Here is an 18,756-nt window from a genome sequence, read left to right as displayed (position 1 = left end):
TCGGGCGATTTATGCTTGCGTGCGATCTCCAATGTCGACTTCTCAAGAGGTGCTGAGGCCGCGGTATCCTCGTGTGTGTAAGGACCGAGCATTGGAGCTGCAGGGCATGTCGCTGACTACTGTAAGTGCCTTCTGCTATGTTCGCTGTGAGATTTACTCACATATTTCCAGAGTGCATCGATGTAGTCATGCTTTACTGCGTTCAACTGGCCAGTTGGTGTGACCGTTAAATTGTGCTTGTTGCAGAGTTTCGTAAGTATGTCCACCGTGTACCTGCTGAAAGTTGATTTACTGTACTTTTTCCATAGCAGTGTCTGTTCAGCTCGTTTGAGGTTGAACATGGTCAGTGGTCTACGGTTGCCTGATTCTTTTGTATATGTCAGTCGCCTGCAATCCTTATGGAGTGTGCGACTTGAATTGGTAAGACTATTGTTCTATTGTCCACCGCGACTTAGCGTGAAGGCGCGACCTCTCCCGGCTTTGAGCTTCCCCATCCACGACCAGCATGCCCCAACTGCCGATAACGAAACATTGCATCCAGCGCCAGTACCAACCCTCATCGGGATGCGTGCATTTCGATGCTGAATGCCTTCTCACTCCTCCTCCCTCATCGGCAAGGTCGAAATTCCACCTTATCAAGCCTCAATCAGATGTTCAGGCTGGCACACGCCAAAGCATTGCTAGCGACGCGCATTCCCCAGGAGCTGATGCAGCAGCATCAGAACCCGTCATCCCTAAGCCGGACGGCCAAGTAGGTCGCCCAGGCTGAGGAGGTTACACGCTTAGCGATGAGTTAGGGAGACACGGGTGGGATACCGCGAAGTATGACAAGTTTCTGGTATGAAGCATATCTTGCAATGTTTTCAAAGACTGTAGCTGACTAGCAAGTACAGAAGGACATCGGTAACTTGGCAGTCAGGTATTTGGAATTGGACAAGACAATCTCGAAACAGAATCAGACGATGTTGGACGCAGTGTATACCCAGGTACATCGGGTAGTTGCATACGCGATCGGCACTGACGGTTACAGAACTTCATCAGGCTACGAAGCTCTATCCCCAGCTCGTGCACTACGAGAAGAGTTGGCCGGTCAGAGACGTTCTGAAGACCAAGTTAGGAAACACGACCTACATGACCAAGAAGGATAGGGGGAAGGAGCAGGAGGCCCGCGCATCTGTAAGTATAGTTTGAACCTCAAATGACCGATGCTTATTTGTCTGCAGGTTGCACCGGCCGTGTTGTAAAATATCCTGCATTGTTGTACTGCTCTCGATTTTAGTCATGAATGTAGACTCGATTGTTTGGATTCGAGCGGCACTCTACATGCGCTCATGTAGCGTTATCCCATATTGTTTCCAGATCTGCGCTGTACGAGTCGACCCCATTTGCACCAATGGTCAGTAAAGTTATAAGTCGGCTGTCCTGGGCTGCTGCCTGAACGAGGGATACTAAGGCTCACAAGATCGTCGGCATGCCCAGTCAGCAGTAACACAAAAGTAACGCATATGTCACAGACAGTAACGCGTGCCGTTTTGTTACTCCGCTCAGCAGCCTAATGCGCGAAGGTCGTGACCGTGTCATTGTGAACGCCACCACTTGAAACCCCGCTGCCGACGCTCGCGGCAGACTTCGGCCAGTGACTAGCCAGCGTGAGTCTGCGTTACATTGGAGGTCAAGAAGGGACTCCTCCAATACCGATCCGTTTGAGCTCGTTCAACCTCAAGAATGTTGTAGTACTATAAAATCATACATTTAAGAGATAACTAAGTGGTAGAGGCAGGGGAAAGGGCTAATTGAGCGAGGTGCCGACTTGGGGGGCATGCCGACGATCTTGTGAGCCATAGTATTGATTGCAGCACACATTCACCTCCACCTTCACCGAGCTTCAGTCTTTCCACGACGGGAGCAGACGATACATTGAATTTATAAGTAGACAACAAACACGACTGACAATCTCCATACGGTCCCTCAGCGAAACGCCCCATGCACAGCCGACTGCCTCCCAACAGCCTTATGGCACCTACATGCACATCTGATCAGTCAAGTAATGTACTGACTCGTCAAAGACTTACGTTAGATGCCAGTAACATTGCAGGAGCGCGGCACGGAGGAGAGCAATGTACCTCCCTTGCCGCTGACAGGGAAGACCTCGCAAACGAGCATCATGGACCGGTCTACATCCTCGACGAGCTGCTTGGCCCGATATACGCTGGCCCTAAGGGTCCGAACCTCCTCCTGTAAGTCACTAATGGAGGACACCGAGGCCATGTAAGTGCTCTCTGTAAACAATGTTAATATCGATTCAAGTCAAAATGTATAATCATCACTTACGACCACGACTAGCCATGAGGATCAGTTTGGACAGCAGTGGGGGAATGGTGGTGGTGGTGGTGGTATGCTCCGAATGTGAGATGGGGAAAGACTCGGAGACACCACAAAATATATAGGCATAGTCATGAGACCCTATTATATAATTATAGGTGGAATACTATTAGTGACCGACATGCCCCAAAAGGGTGATACTTCTTTCTATGCAGTTTGAGCATTCCATATGCTACAGAAAAAATATCTGAAGCCGAAGACAGTCGGGCAACATGGCACAATATATTTCCTCCGATCATCGGCATGTCGCGACACTTTTAATACAAAATTTTATACAAAATCCCACTATCCCGATTCCTACTTAGCTGTGAAGCTTTGAAGGGTTCTAGCAATGACAGAAGCAGTGTGAAAATCTAACCCTTTTTTTCAATGGCCGGGAAAGAACTTATTTTATAAATCTTTACCTTAAATTCACAATGAATTGTGTGCTGGGTATGGGATAGTGGAAGAGGGTCCATATGCTTTCGAGTCTCACGCGCGAGCTTCGCAGGCTTCACCAGCGCCCACATGATGAAAGAACTTGATAATGAATACATACATTCTCCGATGACAATGCAGCGCAAGATAACAATGAATACATTCTCGGATGACAAACTATACATGACCCAACACACGAACAGCTAACCCCTAAAGGTTGCTCAGTGAACTAGTGGAGGAAGTGAATAAAGACTACATCAGTACAATGTTGAACGCGTGTATGCACTGTCAGCAATGACCTCTGCACAGAGAGAGTCCGCGGCATCAGCTGTGGCATCTACTATTTGGCTGAGCTCCTCCGTGTGTTGTTCTGACTCATCTAAACATTTCCGCATCGCACGAATATCCGCAACTAACTGCATTGCATTCGCTTGCATACGCGCATGCTCACGCTTCAGGTCCTCGATCTCCTCCAGTAAGGATGTGCACGTGTCCGATGAAGGCGGACGGGATGTGCTCACCACGTCCGTCTCGGTACTAGATTTTGGACATTGGACCGGGGACACGGAGACCTGTAGGCGAGTAACGTCAGCAACTGAAATGTGGACAGCGAACTTCCGCATCCACCTTGTCTGACATATTTGCAGCCGACTTTTCGAAATTCTGAGGGAGTAGCGTGGACAGCGAAATCCGGGACGGATGGCGATGGGTTCGCATTATCAGCCTGGCAGCAGCAGGCAGGATATATAAAGGCAACATACCTGGGATTAGAAGCATTGTGCCGGATGGTTCCATGAATACCTGTCACGGAAGTCAACGAGAAGCACGGTGTCAGCACGGAATTCATGTAAGCGATGTGCGTAGAGCACTCACATGGTAAGCATGGAATTCATGTAAGCGATGTGCGTAGAGCACTCACATGGTACGCTCAGGTGGTCGATCCTCGTAATTTCCGACCATTCCATGAATACGCGCCAGGTATTGTAGAAAGCGGAGACGTCGAGACCTTGACAAAGGACCGGTATTTGCGAGTGATCGTTATGTAGCATCTGTAATATCTGTATAGCCAGAGTGAGCTGTGGACGATGCATCCATGGGCAACAACATACGGTTCCGGGCTTTCAAGCAGAGCCAATATTGGCCTGTGGGTTGTTCTAGCGGCTCAGGCACCAATTAATGGTGCGTTTTTGCGGTTCTTATGTTTATGTTTGGTACAAACCCAATATGGCGCTCAATCATCAGAGATGTGGCTCGGATGGCTATGATACAGGTTCTAATACAATGTATACCATCAGCCCCTAATTCAAACAGACGCGGCGGCGCGCACGAGAATGGCTCAGCGAGGAAGAGGGCACCTGCGCAGAAGAGGGCGTTACGAGGAAGCCCTCAGGGCATCGAAGTGGGCAAGGAAAAGGGCAGTGATGACGGCACTGGAGCAGAAGAGGGCGATGGCATCGACAACGACAACAGCGAGGAGGGCATGGGCGAGGAGGAGGAGGCAGACACGGTGACGGAAGAACTGGCCGATATCGCAGGGATGATGGAAATTCGAAGGCAAGGAAGAAGGTGCCCAAATTCTGGACAGCGTCCAGATGGCGCACGCGGTCTATTTGTGCAAGACAAACAGAGGCTGAGAAGCGGCTCATGACAAGCGGCTCGTGACAAGTGGCCCGTGATGTGTGGCTGCCTTATTTGTGAGGGACAAAGCGACGGGATGCGTCAAAACTCCGCTGGAGGTGGAATGGGCATTTCTTTCCTCTTGTTCTTGTTCCACCACCATCTCTCGGCCGTAGCGCTTGTCATTCGCTATGTGGCCTGGAGCCTTTAGTAACGTTGTAGTGTAGTTCACTCTCTTTTGTAGTTTCATTGTTATTTATTCTTGTGGGGTCCTCATTATTTTTAGCTATAGTATAGGTAGCCAAGCTGCCGGACGGTTTGTTTCATCGCCCTTTTGCGCCGGTTGCATACCAGAGTGGGATACAATCGAATTGCAGCCGATTTGGTTATTGACTACCTTACGCGTAAAAATTTCTGAAGACCCTTGCCATTAACGCACCCGTGCGGTTACAGCCAGATCGCGCCAGGTCGATTGTACACGCTGAGGTTGATAGGCTGACAGGCTGACAATAATGTATGTGCACGATATGGACGAAGGGCGGTGTAGCTATACTGACATGTTTCTCAATGTATAGGAGAATGCGGCGCTTGTGCATGCTCATGCACAACTGCAGGAGCAGCCGCTACATCCAAAATCTTTGCGGATTTGATCATGAAGCAATTGAAAAAACCGCAGCGCGGTCGCCATTTGTCTGAAATTGGTATAGACGTGTTCAGGTGATGTGATGCCTGTGTCTATTCATTCCAACGGCTTATTGTCTGGGTCGGTTTTATATCTAGGATGACGTGGAGTGCTTGCTGGTAACGACACCGATCTGGAGCGTGCTCTCCTCCAGTCAATCAGTGGTGTATATGGAGCAACTATCGCAGACCCGAGGAGGAGAGATGGCTTTGGAAAGAACACTGTCTGGTCATTCGAAACCAGTCAATTCTATGCTTGTCGCCCAGGATGGTAGTTTACTTCTTAGTGCCGGTATGTTGTGTGTTAGTGCATTTCTGGTATTCACTTATGTTGCTTCATTCGCAGGTGACGATGCTGTGCTGAAGATATGGAGTTTACGATCGGGAGAACAGCGGGAAGAAATTTTTTGCACGTTCCACGGGCCTATTGGGGCGATCGCATGGGTTGATCTGGGGGGCGGATTGGATCGAGCCTTCGTGTTCGGTTGTGGCGATGGGTCAATACATTTGTATGTGCGAGATGATGCGACTGTAAGCTATTCATGAAGTGTCTTTTCATCTGTTTCATCCGTTAGCAGGATGTCTTTCTTTTTTGTTCGCTTGTGTGCGCTCACGAGGGATACGTGGAGGATATTCGATTCGATCCCAGCCATGGTCGACTAGTCACTATTGGACAAGGAGCAGTTCAAGTGTGGAGGTTTGAATCGGAAGGTATGTGGTACGATGTCATTCCAATGTCGTGCATTTTGACGGTGTGCGCAGGTTCGATATCTGCTGTATGAGCAATGAAGCCTCGTAAGGATTACATGGCTCGAGCAGTGCGCTTCTGTGATGAAGGCGCAAGTGTTGTAGTTTTTTATGTGGAATCACATGAGATGTAAGTCACGCTATTGCTTTTCAGGGAATGTATAATGATCGCAGTTAGTTGCTGCTACTGCATAGAGCCGTTCGGATTAAAGTGGTCGAAGATCTTGCCCACTCGAATGTGAGTCTTAGTCCTCTGTTGGAGCATGGATTTAATACTTCATCAACAGCGGATATGCCGATTTATCCATCAATGGAAGAAGTCTTGCATGACTAACCTATGTGATGGGCTCGACCAGTATCGATTTCCGTCTATGGAGCGTGTTTGCAGTTATCCCTACCGGATCGTGAACAATTATCCTGTGCATGTCGTGATATATGAATCGTCAGTTGTGGTAGGCGGCGATGACGGTGTCGTACGGATTTTCGACACAACGAACTATCACAATGTTGAGATGCTGCACCATGGTGCAGGTATGGCTTATTTTATTTTTATTGACATGTGACATTAATCTGACGTTAGCAGGGCAATTGGTACAGGTAGTAACAGTGAGTGGCATTGGGGAGGCATGAGGCTGCACTCATACTTGCAAAGGCTTATAGCACGGAGAGTGAATTCAAGGTAGCGACAGCTTCTTCCGGTGAGGGTTCATGCTGTATCAAGATATGGCAGCGGAAGCAGGTGAGCTGTGCTGATTATCTCTAGCGGGCTCCGCCAACAACATCGTTATTCACAGAAGGTCGCTCATCGTCGAGATGAGGCGCGAAGGTGTCAGACTGATGTCGGACTCGCATGGTGACACCTCGTAATCACAGTCATCCTCACGATTGTGGTTGTCAATGCAGCTAATTCTGTGAACTGGGAAGCTGTCACGGGTAGCATGTTTGACCAAGTCAGGTCGAAGTCACAACTGGGAGCGTCTGTAGTGCCGACGAGCGCATTCAGCGGGGGGGCAACATCGGTAGTAAATTGCAATTGGTTAGATGCAGTGTGTGAAGATGAGGATGATGACGGAGATGGTGATGATGACATGTAATATTTGTAGCAGTGTCAAGTAGAATCACTCAAAGTGGATAGCGTGGAATGTATAGCATAATCATGAAAGTGCTATTTATAGGATGTTCACTGATGCGAAAGCATACCGCTTCCCGTCCCAAGTGGTTCAAAATCGGGCGATCCTGTCTGCACTGCATCGCCTCAATACTCCTGTGACCAGTGCATATGGTACGTCAGCCTTCAGTTACGCGCTATAGATGCTGAGTTACCTTCTGCAGGGACTTGAACACATAGGTTTCCATTGACCATTCCATCCAGATCGCGTGGTCAACACGTTCTGATGCTGAGATGATGCTGACTTCCTCGGTACACGTTTTACTCCAGATACTTGCTCCAAAGTCTGGATATGCACAGAAAGGATCGAGCGCGGAATCTGGCAAAGGTAAGTACTGGTGGATGGCCAGAAATGCGTGCTGAGAATCTTTCTTGTTACCATCATCTTCATTGTGACCGACGACCGAAAATATCTGCCGGATGACACCTGGTACTGGCGGCGCCGTGGGAGACATTTGGAAGAACACGAGACTGTTCTTCTCGTTGGAGTGGACAGTCGAATATTGCGTGCCACAGATTGTGAGATGGCCATGAAGCAAGCAATGTCAGGTGAGTCACCAGCCTGGGACCAGAATGTTCAGTTCTGCTGATCGGGCTGCGAGGACATCGTAAAATTCGTGTTCCAATCGGCGGACATTAGTCCAGTCAACAGTTGCACCGGTGTCTGGCGAAGGGCCGTCAAGAATTTGTTCGCCCAAGGTACGGATGTCCGTCATCAATGTGCCTCGCTGATCGCCTCCGAAGCATGACTGGACGATGGGTGCGCAGTCCTTCAGAACTTTCGGGCAGTCATCCTGCTTCAGAAATGCCTTGACATTGGCCGCGGCGCAGAAAGATTCAAGCATAGTCTTCTCGAATTGCCCTGCCAAACAAGTGAGTGGATATCTTATACAATTAAGAGGACAAATGCTCACCCTGCTTGTAGTTTGTATTCACTTGCTGCAACACTCCGATGAGGCGCTCGAAGGGGAACATCCACCAGCCATGGACTGGACCGAAGTGCATGAGGAAGTCACCGAGGTGAAGTGCATTGTGGTGATTGGGCACCAGGGTGAGCCTGGGCTTGAGCTCCAGGATGTCGGAGAGGTAAGCGTGCATATGGATTGTATATCTGGTGCGATGATTTTCTGTAGTCCGATATGAAGTGGCTTGACGAACTGCACAGGCCAGCCGCATCGTGCAGTGAGCGAGATCATGACGGTGCTTAGACTCGTCTGATAAGTTGTCCAGTCGTTCGCGGTGCCAATGCTTCATGAGCGAGACAGGTAATTTGAATTCTATTGCAGCTTTCCAGTGATCGGCTTTGAGCTTGCCTTGGCCTTTCATACCCATGTTCGCAGGTGGTCCAATGGAATAAATGGGGCAGGATGTCTCGGCAATGTCAGCCTGTACGTGTTTGAGATCTCGTTTGCGAAAAGCCCGTATTGACAAGCTGTCCACTTCATCCTGTCTGTCTGCAAGCTTCGCTGTGGCTGCATGTTCAGCTGCACATTCTGCTGTGTACGCTTCTCCGATCAGAGTCTGAGGTGCAAGCTCTGCAGTATCGGGGGTGCTTGTCAGTGGGGCGCGGTCTGTAGCAGAAGCGGAAGGGCAAATCCAAACAGCAATGGTCGCATGCGTCTGTGTGTAACCCGTTCACTGAGTCTGATGTGAGATCAGTGTTACCATTCGAGCTCAATGTGAGTGCATACCAACACATCGGCGAGCACCGATTTTTTCATCTCGTGAACAGGGCGAGGTAACCGGAAGCCGAGCTCCCCGCACATGTGTCCCAGGGTGACTTTATTGAAGCACAACAACAAGCGAGGCTCGGGGTCCTTCAGCAGGAGGCGTCGAAGGCTGATCAAGTCGTTCTCCTTGATTTTGCACAAGTTTCCAGCATCCTCACGGTCCCCTATAGGTACGTCCATTCCAATCACTTTTCTGCTGTGGAACTGGATTACTCCGAGAAAGATGTTATGCATCCTGTCGATGACTATGCGCCGAACGGGATCCCAATACGGTAGGTGATTAAGTTCAGACCATCGAACGCCAAACTCCTTAAAAATGTGTTTTCGCTCTTCCTGCGTGTCAGCGTCGCGCCAGTGGACAGCGGCTTCCAAGATCTCTTCAGCCGTTTTCATCTTCCAAGTCGTCATGTCAATGTTATTGATACTCTGCTTCTTCAAATGGCACTGCGAGCAAAAGCACCCTGCGCTATGGCTGGCTAATCTGCCAACCTTACGAGATCCTGGCAAGTCAGTGATGATGAGGGCGAGCGCTGAGCGTACACGGCGACCGCGAGGATAGTCGTAAGTTCTGTTGTACCAAATGCCGCGCTCCCAGGAGACTAACAGTTGGTCGACCAGCGGGCGGAGGAAGTGATTAGTGCGCTCGAGCTTGGGCTCCTTGGGTCCGGGAATAATGCCCGCGAGATATAGATTATCGGTTTTGTATCGCATGCTCGGCGGAAGGTATAAACACGACATAGCCATCGACCCCGTCGAAATCGACAACCCTGCGATTTTGTTGAGATATGGGTTGAACCAGTCCACCGAAAGGGCCCAAAGTAAGCATAACTCGCTCTCAGCTGCATCGGCGAAGGGTTTTCCGTCCGGTCCCTGCATGTCGGCGACGGCGGATCCATCGGTGATGTCGCGTAGATTGTAGCGATCTTGTATTGCCTTCCCCTGTCAGAGGATCTCCTCCATTCCCGGTCAGCTGATAAGCCCACCCACAAATGTATGGAAGTCTTGAACGATGAAAGGGCGTATAGGAGAGCGAACACTTTCGCTGTCCAGAACACGAGTAGTCATCAATCGTGAGTTGCAAGGTTTGCTGCGTGGGCCGCTGCGATGCTGACAATAACTCGGATAAACAGGTATATCGTCTTGATATGAAGGCGCATATGTGCAGCAGCATGACGGACAAGTTGTGTAAACTATGACAACAGCCTCCAAATCGAAGGCTTTCCGCACGCCACAAATGTCACGGGGGAAATGATCTAAAATCTGCTCCTCACGGTAGGATAATGACCGTGTGCCTTGGTGCAGCGCAGTGTCCAGCAAAACCTTCAACATCTGCAATGCGAAGTTACAAGTCGTTCGCGGCACCTGACCGAGCAGCTTCAGGATCAGTACTATGAACACCGCCAAGAGCAGAAGGGGATCTCCGTGCTGCAGCGGGTGGTCGAAATAGCGACCTAACGTCGGTGAGTGATACTGGCTTGAGTGAGCAAGAGAGACCACTAACTTGTGGTGATCGCATCTAGCGGTGCTGCAGGGCCCTTCACCTTTTCAATCCATTCTTGCACGTCTGAAATGTTCGAGGTGAGCCGTTCTAACATTGCATCGTGCAAAATGATCGTTGATTGGTCGCGCAATGTCAACTTCTCTAGCTTGGCGCAGGTTTCCTGAAACCAAGCCAGCTCCTCGCACAGTGTAGTGCAGGCAGCCGCAGCAGCTTTGCTGTCTTGGGGGGCCACAATACCCTCATCTTTTACACGCGAAGTGCTCAAGAAACGGTCTCGGATCTCGTAATCGACAATCCAGAGCCCAGGTAGGGAAGTGAGCGGGGGTGGAATGGGTGGAAGGGGGGACACTGTAGGCTGGGAGGGGGGCACTGTTGAAGATGGGTGCCGGGCCGGTGGTGGGGGTGGTGGCGGCAGTGCAGACTCTGCGGTAGGTTCATCCGTGAGTGCGTCCTTCAAAGTTAATTCAAAGATCCGGTCTGCTAGTTCGTCGCCTTCGAGCACAGAAGACGTCTGGTAATTTTGGAAGTAAATATTTCTTATGTGTTTTTGTTAATTGCTTACCTTCTTGCGTCTTCCGTCTGCTCTCTGATGCATGCAGAGCATATTCCAATCTCTAAACTGACCCTGACAGTTGAATGTTTTGCAGTAGCATGGCCGTGCTCGGCCTGCACCCTTTGTCGCAGGCATGGGATCAGGGCTGGATCACTAAGGGGCAGATGCTCGTGATATTTATAGACATGTGTTTATAGACAGGCAGCAAATATAGCGTAAGTTTTACATGATTGCATTGTGATATGAAAATCGCTAATCTCGTTACATCCATTGTTCACGGAGCGGCTGAGAAGGTCGAATAGACATGCGAACTTCCGATAAGTTCCCCATTGTTGCATTGTAGTTTGACAGTCGCTGGTCACAAGGCACAGTGTTGTGGTGCGAGATATGAGCAGGCGAACGTGAGAGGACGGGCAAGTCACCTGCAATGTCGCAGCCTTCCAGTGTGCTCACTGCCAACAAGGACGGCTGGTATAGGCCAGCCGTCAATACAGATGCAGGAGTCCAGTCAACTTTGTGAGTGTAGTCGCATATCGCATGGGTACATTGGCTTACATTCACGATAGTATGGCTCTGCGGAATGACTTGGCAGAGGAATTCACCATAGGTAAGAATATTTTTCTTCTACGACCTTGTCGAACTTAACGCTGTTCGCCCCTGGTGTAGAGAGAATGCTCTGTCCCCACCCTACAATTCCTGGGTCGTTCATAGATTCTCGTGAGGGACTCGCCGCCAGCACTCATATGGACGAAGTGCAGCCTGCTCCCCTTCAGGTGGACAAGGCACAAGGCACTCCTCCTGGCTTGGATGGTTCAGTCCCTCAGCTAGGGTCTGTCGGTCCTAAATCCCTGCCTTTGCTTGCCCCTACGCATCACATTGAGCCGTGGCAACCTACTCCGCCCCCTGTGAACATTGGAGGAATGGCAAAGGAATCCCTGGCACCTGCACCGACAGTTGAGGTCACAGCCATGCAACAGCTGGTCGAATTTATCGGCCTCGCTGTCGATCAATCGGTGCAGAAGGCACTTTCCAACTTCACTCTGGTACTCGAACGCCAGAATGAGATCATTAGGCAGTTGGCCCCTCTGGCTACACTTTTACCGTCGGCACGGGCATCAACATCTGCCAAGAACGAAGGGCGGTCCACTGTCTCCCACTCCACACCGAATGATGAATATGATGGCGGAGAGGAGGATAACGATGATTGTGACAATGCGCCGATCTCGCGTGTCAAGCGCTCCAGAGGAGAACGTGATAACGTCTTTCATGTGAGTAGCACGCTTATAGCTTATTCTCATTCTGAATTAACCTACAGGATCGCTTTTGAGAATACCTGAAGGTGAAAGGTCTTCTACCGAAGGCTCGAGACAGCCCCCTCTCTCTGGTCCTGAAGCCGGAAATCATGCAAGCATGGCACGATGGTGAGGGGGATGGTCCCAATGTCGCTGCTCCCCTGATCGAGTGGTCGTTGCCGCTGAGTTCTGCGTGGAACAAGGAGGTGATCCACATCGTCACTGAGGAGTTTCTCAAGCAGGTAGCAGGAGGCGAGCACCCACTGCTTGTGTCTGATCCAGCATGGACAATCATGACGACATCACAGTGTTGCCTGTGCAAGCTGCAGAACGGGCCTCACAAGCGATTCACAGAAGTGGAATTAATGGAGGATGAAGAAGTGGAGTCAGCGAGGAACACTGTGAAGAAGCAACGTAGGAAGAACAGTCGCAGGGAGATGGTACGTCATCTCAGTCTTTGATTTCGATTTGACTTATATATATTTGAAGGTGTATAAACGGCGTGGTGACATCATCGAGGTCAACCTTCAAGACAATCTGGCAATCTGGGGAAAAGTCAAGATTATCCACATGGCCTTAGGTCAAGGAGGCATGAGTTCGGATGAGACCGATGGCGAGTATACTCGTCGCAATGACAAGAAAGTTCGACGTGTTTGCTTGCCATGGTGCCATCCCTCTCTTGCTGCATTTTACAGGAACATCGATTCTTATGAGGATGTGCACCCACTTCATCTCACGGAACAAGGCAATTACTCGCTGTCTCGCATCTTTGAAGCAAATGCGTCGTCATCATCCAAGAGAAAGCCAATCACGCAGTTGCCGAAGAACTTCTACAACCCCGACTGGATGAAGACTATCACTCGTGCTCAGCGCAGTACCCTATGGTTCAAACTGGCATTCAAAATACCTGACCTCGTAAGAAGCGTCTTTGTGTGTCGTCATTTGCTGGCTCACGTGTGAACCATAGCCAGAATTCGCGGTGAGGAGAAACTAATGATACGGACTTAGGCAAATTACCTTCCACGGTGATCGCGGATGTGCTGACAGATCACATCGGTTGTAGTAATTGATCGAAATACTATTGTCATGTGTAGCTCCGTGCAGAGAATTCTGAGTTCTGAAGCTTCCCGAGCTGCCAAGCTAATCCGACGGTCAATGATTCTGCGCGCATCGCCATCTCATTATCCCTTATCGGTCCCGTCCAGATATGCAGTGTTATTGTTCTCGTCATTGGCTGAAACACGATGGTGGATCCCCAGGTGAGCTGATGTGCCTGTTCACATGCTCTGTTCGTGAACTAATCATTCGGTGCCACCATGGGCACTGCTGGACCGGTTGTGCATTGTCTGCGGTGAATCAATGGTAAGTCTTCCATTGTCCGCTTCAGATCTCCATTGTTCTCACTGCTTCGTCACTCACCCTGCTGAAGTCTCGGATGCGCTATGCGCTGGTCACTCTCGAGCATATTTAACTTCGAAAGAATCTCCATCCCACACTGTCCCATGGGCTCGAATTATAGCACGCTTCGCTCCGGTTCCCCAAGCATACTTGGGAAACGGTCTACTCTCGATGATGCTCTTGACGCACCGCCAGCGAAAAGGCTCATGTCAGAAGTAAGCTTTCTGCATCCTCTGACCTGCAAGCACATATACCAATGATCACAGTTCTTGCGCGCCTTGAACCGTTGCACAAAGCAACAGTGCTGTGGATTTGTCGAAGATGCCCAGGTATGAGTTCTATGCTTTTCATGCCGGTAGTGTACTCATTGTTTAACCTTTAGGTTTTGTCCAAGCGTCGCCATGAGGAGGACGATTCGCAGCGTCACAAGAAACTTAAAGAAGACGATTCCAATTCACAGACTGATAAGAGGGTTGTTGTGCATGCGGTACGGTCTGCATCGTGCAGTCAGTATTCAGACTGATGCACTTTCTCAGACACATCGTCCAGTCAATTCAAAGCATGTATTTCCCTTTTTGATGCTCCCGGTCGAGCTAGGCAATATCATTCTCCATATTTTGGCGAACGATCGTGACACATTATACACACTTTCACTTGTGTCTGGGCTTCTCCGAGTCTACGTACTGCCGCTCTATCTAAAGGCCGCAGGCTTCATTGATTCCTCGAACAATGTCGGTCCAGTCATAACTTATGAGCACACACGGCCCATCATCATGTGGCGCGGCATGCAAGGCCTTCCTACTCCCCCATCTATGTGGATCCGTATCATCGCGAATGCAGCAATGGCCAAATGCCAGCTTTACGGGTTGGCGAGATTCTTCATCTCGAGTCGTACCCAGCTCGCTATATCCAACATTGTCATCAAGCTCCACAACGCGCGGCTCGCTCTAGCCACATGCAAGTTCCTACAGACCGTGGCCGCATCAGGGGTGTCGCACCTATGTCTGAAGTCGCACTTGTCTAGCGATCTTCGAGCTATCGAGTCTCCTGAAGACATCCCTGTCGTCAACTCCGGTCTATTTTATCCTCGTCTGCAGAAGATGCAGGTCAAATCTGCCGTATTCTTCTCTGCGGAGTACATTAGTTGGACGGTTCACACCCTCAACAGCGCAGCGCTCACTGCGCTCGATCTCCAGCTCGACAACAGAGGTTCACCATCGTGACATCTTATTTTACCTCACCTCCACATGGAGCATCTGGAAACCCTCTACATCGATGGTGCGCTACCCATCAACACAATTTTCCGTTTCCTCCTTCATCATCCCAGCATACATGAGCTCCGGATTGGTCACTTTACTCACCCTGGTTTCCTCCCCTACGCCACCCGTCCACCTAATATGGACCACCTCGAAGTCCTCGCGGGTTCTCATGACTACATAATCCCCTTACTTGCGCGGGGTCTTCCTGCACTGCAGCGTCTTGCGGTCATACCGGATCATCCTTCCGCGATTGGCCTATTTCTCGATTCCGAGCTCCGAGGGGTGATAAACAGTGCTCGACGCTGTACGCGTCTCCAAGAGCTCGACATCGCCCTTCCCTGTGGTTACATTGCACAGCCAGAATCCGACTCATTCTTCATTGTAGACGACCCACAACACCTTCGCACGGAACGTGGTCTTTCGAACGTGCACACGATCACCATCCGCGCTACATGGGATGCAGACGAATTTACCTTATCTTCAACTCATCTGAGTGTTCTTGTAAGTTGCCCATTTCATTCGTTGCTTCGCCGCCATTCACATCAGCACAGAACAGCTTACCGGGGTGGCTAGATCTCTTTCCTTCAGTATGACACTTGCGTATAGTTGAGGGGCGCAGCGTCAAGTTAGACACCGATTGACATGCACAAGTCACTCAATTGTATTGTGCTTGTCCTTACCTAGAAGATATATCCATGTATGTGGGGGATAGGCACCTGGCGGAGTGTTGGAAGTGCGAGATCTGATGTATTTCCATGTCATGTATGTGTAAAGAAGTCAATGCCATTGAGCTTGCCGACGATTGTCTTGCGAGATCAGCCTCCAACCTGAAGACTTTCCACGACTTCCGAAGGTCATTTCAGGCACAGTAAACAAAAGTACAACAAACGCGGCCGACAATCATACAGAACCCCCGCGGAATGCCCCACACCTGACTGCCTCCCAGTAACCTTGTGCACATCTGATCAGTCAGGTTATCTACCGATATAAATCACTCATCTTAAGGACTTACGTTAGACCGCCTCAGTAACATTGGAGAAGGGTGGCGCGGAGGAGGGCGGCATGGTGGAGGGCGGCACGGCAGAGGGCGGCACGGTGGAGGGCGGTGCGGAGGGCGATGCCCCTCCGGTGTTGATACCAAGGGCCGCACAAATGATCTCCATGGCCCACTGCACCTTCAGTGCGATAGCCTCAGTCTGACTTACGTCGGCGCTAAGGGCCCGAATCTGGTTCTGTAAGTCACTAATGGAGGGTGCTGAGGCCACAGCAGTGCAAACAATGTTAATATCGATTCACGTCAAAATGTATAATCATCACTTACGACCACGATTAGCCATGAGGATCAGTTTGGACAGTAGTGGGGGGATGGTGGTGGTGGTGGTGGTGGTGGTATGCTCCGAACGTGAGATGGGGAAAGACTCGGAGACACCACAATATATATAGGCATACCCCTCATGGGTCCCACGTGCCATGAAATTTATAATCTGACAGATCCAAAACAATAGACGCATTTCCTCGAATTTCGCATCACATACTCTGGGGTAAAAGAGGGTTCCCCATAGTACGCAAAGCGAAATTCGTGGAAATGCGTCTACTGTTTCCTCGAAAGATAGCTCCAGACTTATGGTGGCTTCAGACTTATGGTATAGTTATGTCCACTTCAAACGAATTTATTTTCAGCAAGAATTATAGAAAACTTATTTAATCTATCTTTAAATGTCCACATCGCCGAGCGGCACTTTGCGCACGCATGTACCTTGCCTCGCCCGTCTTCTCATCGCGAGTCACACAGATGGCCTGGCAGAATAAATCGACGAGGTCCTTCGTGGTCTATACTTATCCTGTCGAGTCTCACACACGACCTTTGCAGCCTTCGCGGGTGCCCGCCTAACGGAAGGACTAGAGATAATTCTCCGTCCGCAAACGGAGCGCAAGATACATTAATATTGAGCGAGGTACATGACATGAACAGCGAAACCAACGCCCCCCGCAAGCAGCTCAGGCACCTGGGAATAGTGAATACAGGTGTCATCAATAGGATTTTGATCCACGTATGCACCGTAAGGGGGAGGAGGAGGGGTGCTCAATGATCCTCGCTCGGCGCGGACCAGCGCAGCCAGGTCGGCTGTAGCCTCTGCAAACTCTCGAACATGAACTGCACGTCGTTCTGACTGTTCGACTCGGAGCTCCATGGTCTTCACCTCCTTCTCTAAGATAAGGATCAGCTGCATTAATTTTTGTTGTTCACACTTCAGGTCCTCGATCTCCTCCAGTAAGGACATGCACGTGTCCGATGAAGGCGGACGGGATGTGCTCACCACGTCCATCTCAGTACTAGATTTTGGACATTGGACCGGGAACACGGAGACCTGTAGGCGAGTAACGTCAGCAACTGAAATGTGGACAGCGAACTTCCGCATCCACCTTGTCTGACATATTTGCAGCCGACTTTTCGAAATTCTGAGGGAGTAGCGTGGACAGCGAAATCCGGGACAGATGGCAATGGGTTCGCATTATCAGCCTGGCAGCAGTAGGCAGGATATATAAAGGCAACATACCTGGGATTAGAAGCATTGTGCCGGATGGTTCCATGAATACCTGTCACGGAAGTCAACGAGAAGCACGGTGTCAGCACGGAATTCATGTAAGCGATGTGCGTAGAGCACTCACATGGTAAGCATGGAATTCATGTAAGCGATGTGCGTAGAGCACTCACATGGTACGCTCAGGTGGTCGATCCTCGTAATTTCCGACCATTCCATGAATACGCGCCAGGTATTGTAGAAAGCGGAGACGTCGAGACCTTGACAAAGGACCGGTATTTGCGAGTGATCGTTATGTAGCATCTGTAATATCTGTATAGCCAGAGTGAGCTGTGGACGATGCATCCATGGGCAACAACATACGGTTCCGGGCTTTCAAGCAGAGCCAATATTGGCCTGTGGGTTGTTCTAGCGGCTCAGGCACCAATTAATGGTGCGTTTTTGCGGTTCTTATGTTTATGTTTGGTACAAACCCAATATGGCGCTCAATCATCAGAGATGTGGCTCGGATGGCTATGATACAGGTTCTAATACAATGTATACCATCAGCCCCTAATTCAAACAGACGCGGCGGCGCGCACGAGAATGGCTCAGCGAGGAAGAGGGCACCTGCGCAGAAGAGGGCGTTACGAGGAAGCCCTCAGGGCATCGAAGTGGGCAAGGAAAAGGGCAGTGATGACGGCACTGGAGCAGAAGAGGGCGATGGCATCGACAACGACAACAGCGAGGAGGGCATGGGCGAGGAGGAGGAGGCAGACACGGTGACGGAAGAACTGGCCGATATCGCAGGGATGATGGAAATTCGAAGGCAAGGAAGAAGGTGCCCAAATTCTGGACAGCGTCCAGATGGCGCACGCGGTCTATTTGTGCAAGACAAACAGAGGCTGAGAAGCGGCTCATGACAAGCGGCTCGTGACAAGTGGCCCGTGATGTGTGGCTGCCTTATTTGTGAGGGACAAAGCGACGGGATGCGTCAAAACTCCGCTGGAGGTGGAATGGGCATTTCTTTCCTCTTGTTCTTGTTCCACCACCATCTCTCGGCCGTAGCGCTTGTCATTCGCTATGTGGCCTGGAGCCTTTAGTAACGTTGTAGTGTAGTTCACTCTCTTTTGTAGTTTCATTGTTATTTATTCTTGTGGGGTCCTCATTATTTTTAGCTATAGTATAGGTAGCCAAGCTGCCGGACGGTTTGTTTCATCGCCCTTTTGCGCCGGTTGCATACCAGAGTGGGATACAATCGAATTGCAGCCGATTTGGTTATTGACTACCTTACGCGTAAAAATTTCTGAAGACCCTTGCCATTAACGCACCCGTGCGGTTACAGCCAGATCGCGCCAGGTCGATTGTACACGCTGAGGTTGATAGGCTGACAGGCTGACAATAATGTATGTGCACGATATGGACGAAGGGCGGTGTAGCTATACTGACATGTTTCTCAATGTATAGGAGAATGCGGCGCTTGTGCATG

At 50.2% G+C, this 18,756-nt stretch overlaps 11 protein-coding genes across 11 annotated transcripts; 6 read left to right on the top strand and 5 right to left on the bottom strand.

The window, feature by feature from the left end:
* Positions 1 to 962: 962 nt before the first annotated feature.
* Positions 963 to 1,244, top strand: SCP_0410960 (hypothetical protein; the record flags this gene model as incomplete). The annotated part of the gene is made up of 3 exons (XM_027757823.1): positions 963 to 986; positions 1,042 to 1,176; positions 1,224 to 1,244. 3 exons carry the CDS (start codon positions 963 to 965, stop codon positions 1,242 to 1,244), a joined length of 180 nt encoding a protein of 59 aa, XP_027613624.1.
* Positions 1,245 to 2,073: 829 nt separating this feature from the next.
* SCP_0410950 (hypothetical protein) lies at positions 2,074 to 2,347 on the bottom strand (the record flags this gene model as incomplete). The annotated part of the gene is made up of 2 exons (XM_027757822.1): positions 2,074 to 2,279; positions 2,332 to 2,347. 2 exons carry the CDS (start codon positions 2,345 to 2,347, stop codon positions 2,074 to 2,076), a joined length of 222 nt encoding a protein of 73 aa, XP_027613623.1.
* Positions 2,348 to 3,056: 709 nt separating this feature from the next.
* SCP_0410940 (hypothetical protein) lies at positions 3,057 to 3,438 on the bottom strand (the record flags this gene model as incomplete). Its single annotated transcript, XM_027757821.1, has 2 exons — positions 3,057 to 3,371; positions 3,415 to 3,438. The coding sequence occupies 2 exons, from the start codon at positions 3,436 to 3,438 to the stop codon at positions 3,057 to 3,059; spliced, it is 339 nt and encodes a 112-aa protein (XP_027613622.1).
* Positions 3,439 to 3,884: 446 nt separating this feature from the next.
* On the top strand, positions 3,885 to 4,447 carry SCP_0410930 (hypothetical protein; the record flags this gene model as incomplete). The annotated part of the gene is made up of 2 exons (XM_027757820.1): positions 3,885 to 3,978; positions 4,095 to 4,447. The coding sequence occupies 2 exons, from the start codon at positions 3,885 to 3,887 to the stop codon at positions 4,445 to 4,447; spliced, it is 447 nt and encodes a 148-aa protein (XP_027613621.1).
* Positions 4,448 to 7,566: 3,119 nt separating this feature from the next.
* Positions 7,567 to 10,838, bottom strand: SCP_0410920 (hypothetical protein; the record flags this gene model as incomplete). Its single annotated transcript, XM_027757819.1, has 6 exons — positions 7,567 to 7,874; positions 7,927 to 8,632; positions 8,704 to 9,681; positions 9,730 to 10,193; positions 10,244 to 10,754; positions 10,806 to 10,838. 6 exons carry the CDS (start codon positions 10,836 to 10,838, stop codon positions 7,567 to 7,569), a joined length of 3,000 nt encoding a protein of 999 aa, XP_027613620.1.
* A 385-nt stretch (positions 10,839 to 11,223) lies between these two features.
* SCP_0410910 (hypothetical protein) lies at positions 11,224 to 13,082 on the top strand (the record flags this gene model as incomplete). Its single annotated transcript, XM_027757818.1, has 6 exons — positions 11,224 to 11,312; positions 11,363 to 11,403; positions 11,463 to 12,064; positions 12,136 to 12,528; positions 12,578 to 13,003; positions 13,056 to 13,082. The coding sequence occupies 6 exons, from the start codon at positions 11,224 to 11,226 to the stop codon at positions 13,080 to 13,082; spliced, it is 1,578 nt and encodes a 525-aa protein (XP_027613619.1).
* A 508-nt stretch (positions 13,083 to 13,590) lies between these two features.
* SCP_0410900 (hypothetical protein) lies at positions 13,591 to 14,709 on the top strand (the record flags this gene model as incomplete). Its single annotated transcript, XM_027757817.1, has 4 exons — positions 13,591 to 13,701; positions 13,789 to 13,815; positions 13,869 to 13,973; positions 14,023 to 14,709. 4 exons carry the CDS (start codon positions 13,591 to 13,593, stop codon positions 14,707 to 14,709), a joined length of 930 nt encoding a protein of 309 aa, XP_027613618.1.
* A 24-nt stretch (positions 14,710 to 14,733) lies between these two features.
* SCP_0410890 (hypothetical protein) lies at positions 14,734 to 15,338 on the top strand (the record flags this gene model as incomplete). Its single annotated transcript, XM_027757816.1, has 2 exons — positions 14,734 to 15,246; positions 15,297 to 15,338. 2 exons carry the CDS (start codon positions 14,734 to 14,736, stop codon positions 15,336 to 15,338), a joined length of 555 nt encoding a protein of 184 aa, XP_027613617.1.
* A 420-nt stretch (positions 15,339 to 15,758) lies between these two features.
* SCP_0410880 (hypothetical protein) lies at positions 15,759 to 16,082 on the bottom strand (the record flags this gene model as incomplete). Its single annotated transcript, XM_027757815.1, has 2 exons — positions 15,759 to 16,000; positions 16,067 to 16,082. 2 exons carry the CDS (start codon positions 16,080 to 16,082, stop codon positions 15,759 to 15,761), a joined length of 258 nt encoding a protein of 85 aa, XP_027613616.1.
* A 603-nt stretch (positions 16,083 to 16,685) lies between these two features.
* SCP_0410870 (hypothetical protein) lies at positions 16,686 to 17,072 on the bottom strand (the record flags this gene model as incomplete). Its single annotated transcript, XM_027757814.1, has 1 exon — positions 16,686 to 17,072. The coding sequence occupies one exon, from the start codon at positions 17,070 to 17,072 to the stop codon at positions 16,686 to 16,688; it is 387 nt and encodes a 128-aa protein (XP_027613615.1).
* A 555-nt stretch (positions 17,073 to 17,627) lies between these two features.
* Positions 17,628 to 18,190, top strand: SCP_0410860 (hypothetical protein; the record flags this gene model as incomplete). Its single annotated transcript, XM_027757813.1, has 2 exons — positions 17,628 to 17,721; positions 17,838 to 18,190. 2 exons carry the CDS (start codon positions 17,628 to 17,630, stop codon positions 18,188 to 18,190), a joined length of 447 nt encoding a protein of 148 aa, XP_027613614.1.
* Between the last annotated feature and the right edge of the window lie 566 nt (positions 18,191 to 18,756).

The sequence above is a fragment of the Sparassis crispa genome (assembly GCF_003851025.1).
Source record: "Sparassis crispa DNA, contig_000003F, whole genome shotgun sequence".
NCBI classification, from domain to species: domain Eukaryota; kingdom Fungi; phylum Basidiomycota; class Agaricomycetes; order Polyporales; family Sparassidaceae; genus Sparassis; species Sparassis crispa.
The sequence above is the reverse complement of the archived record's forward strand: the minus strand, read 5'-3'. Positions and strand labels throughout refer to the sequence as shown.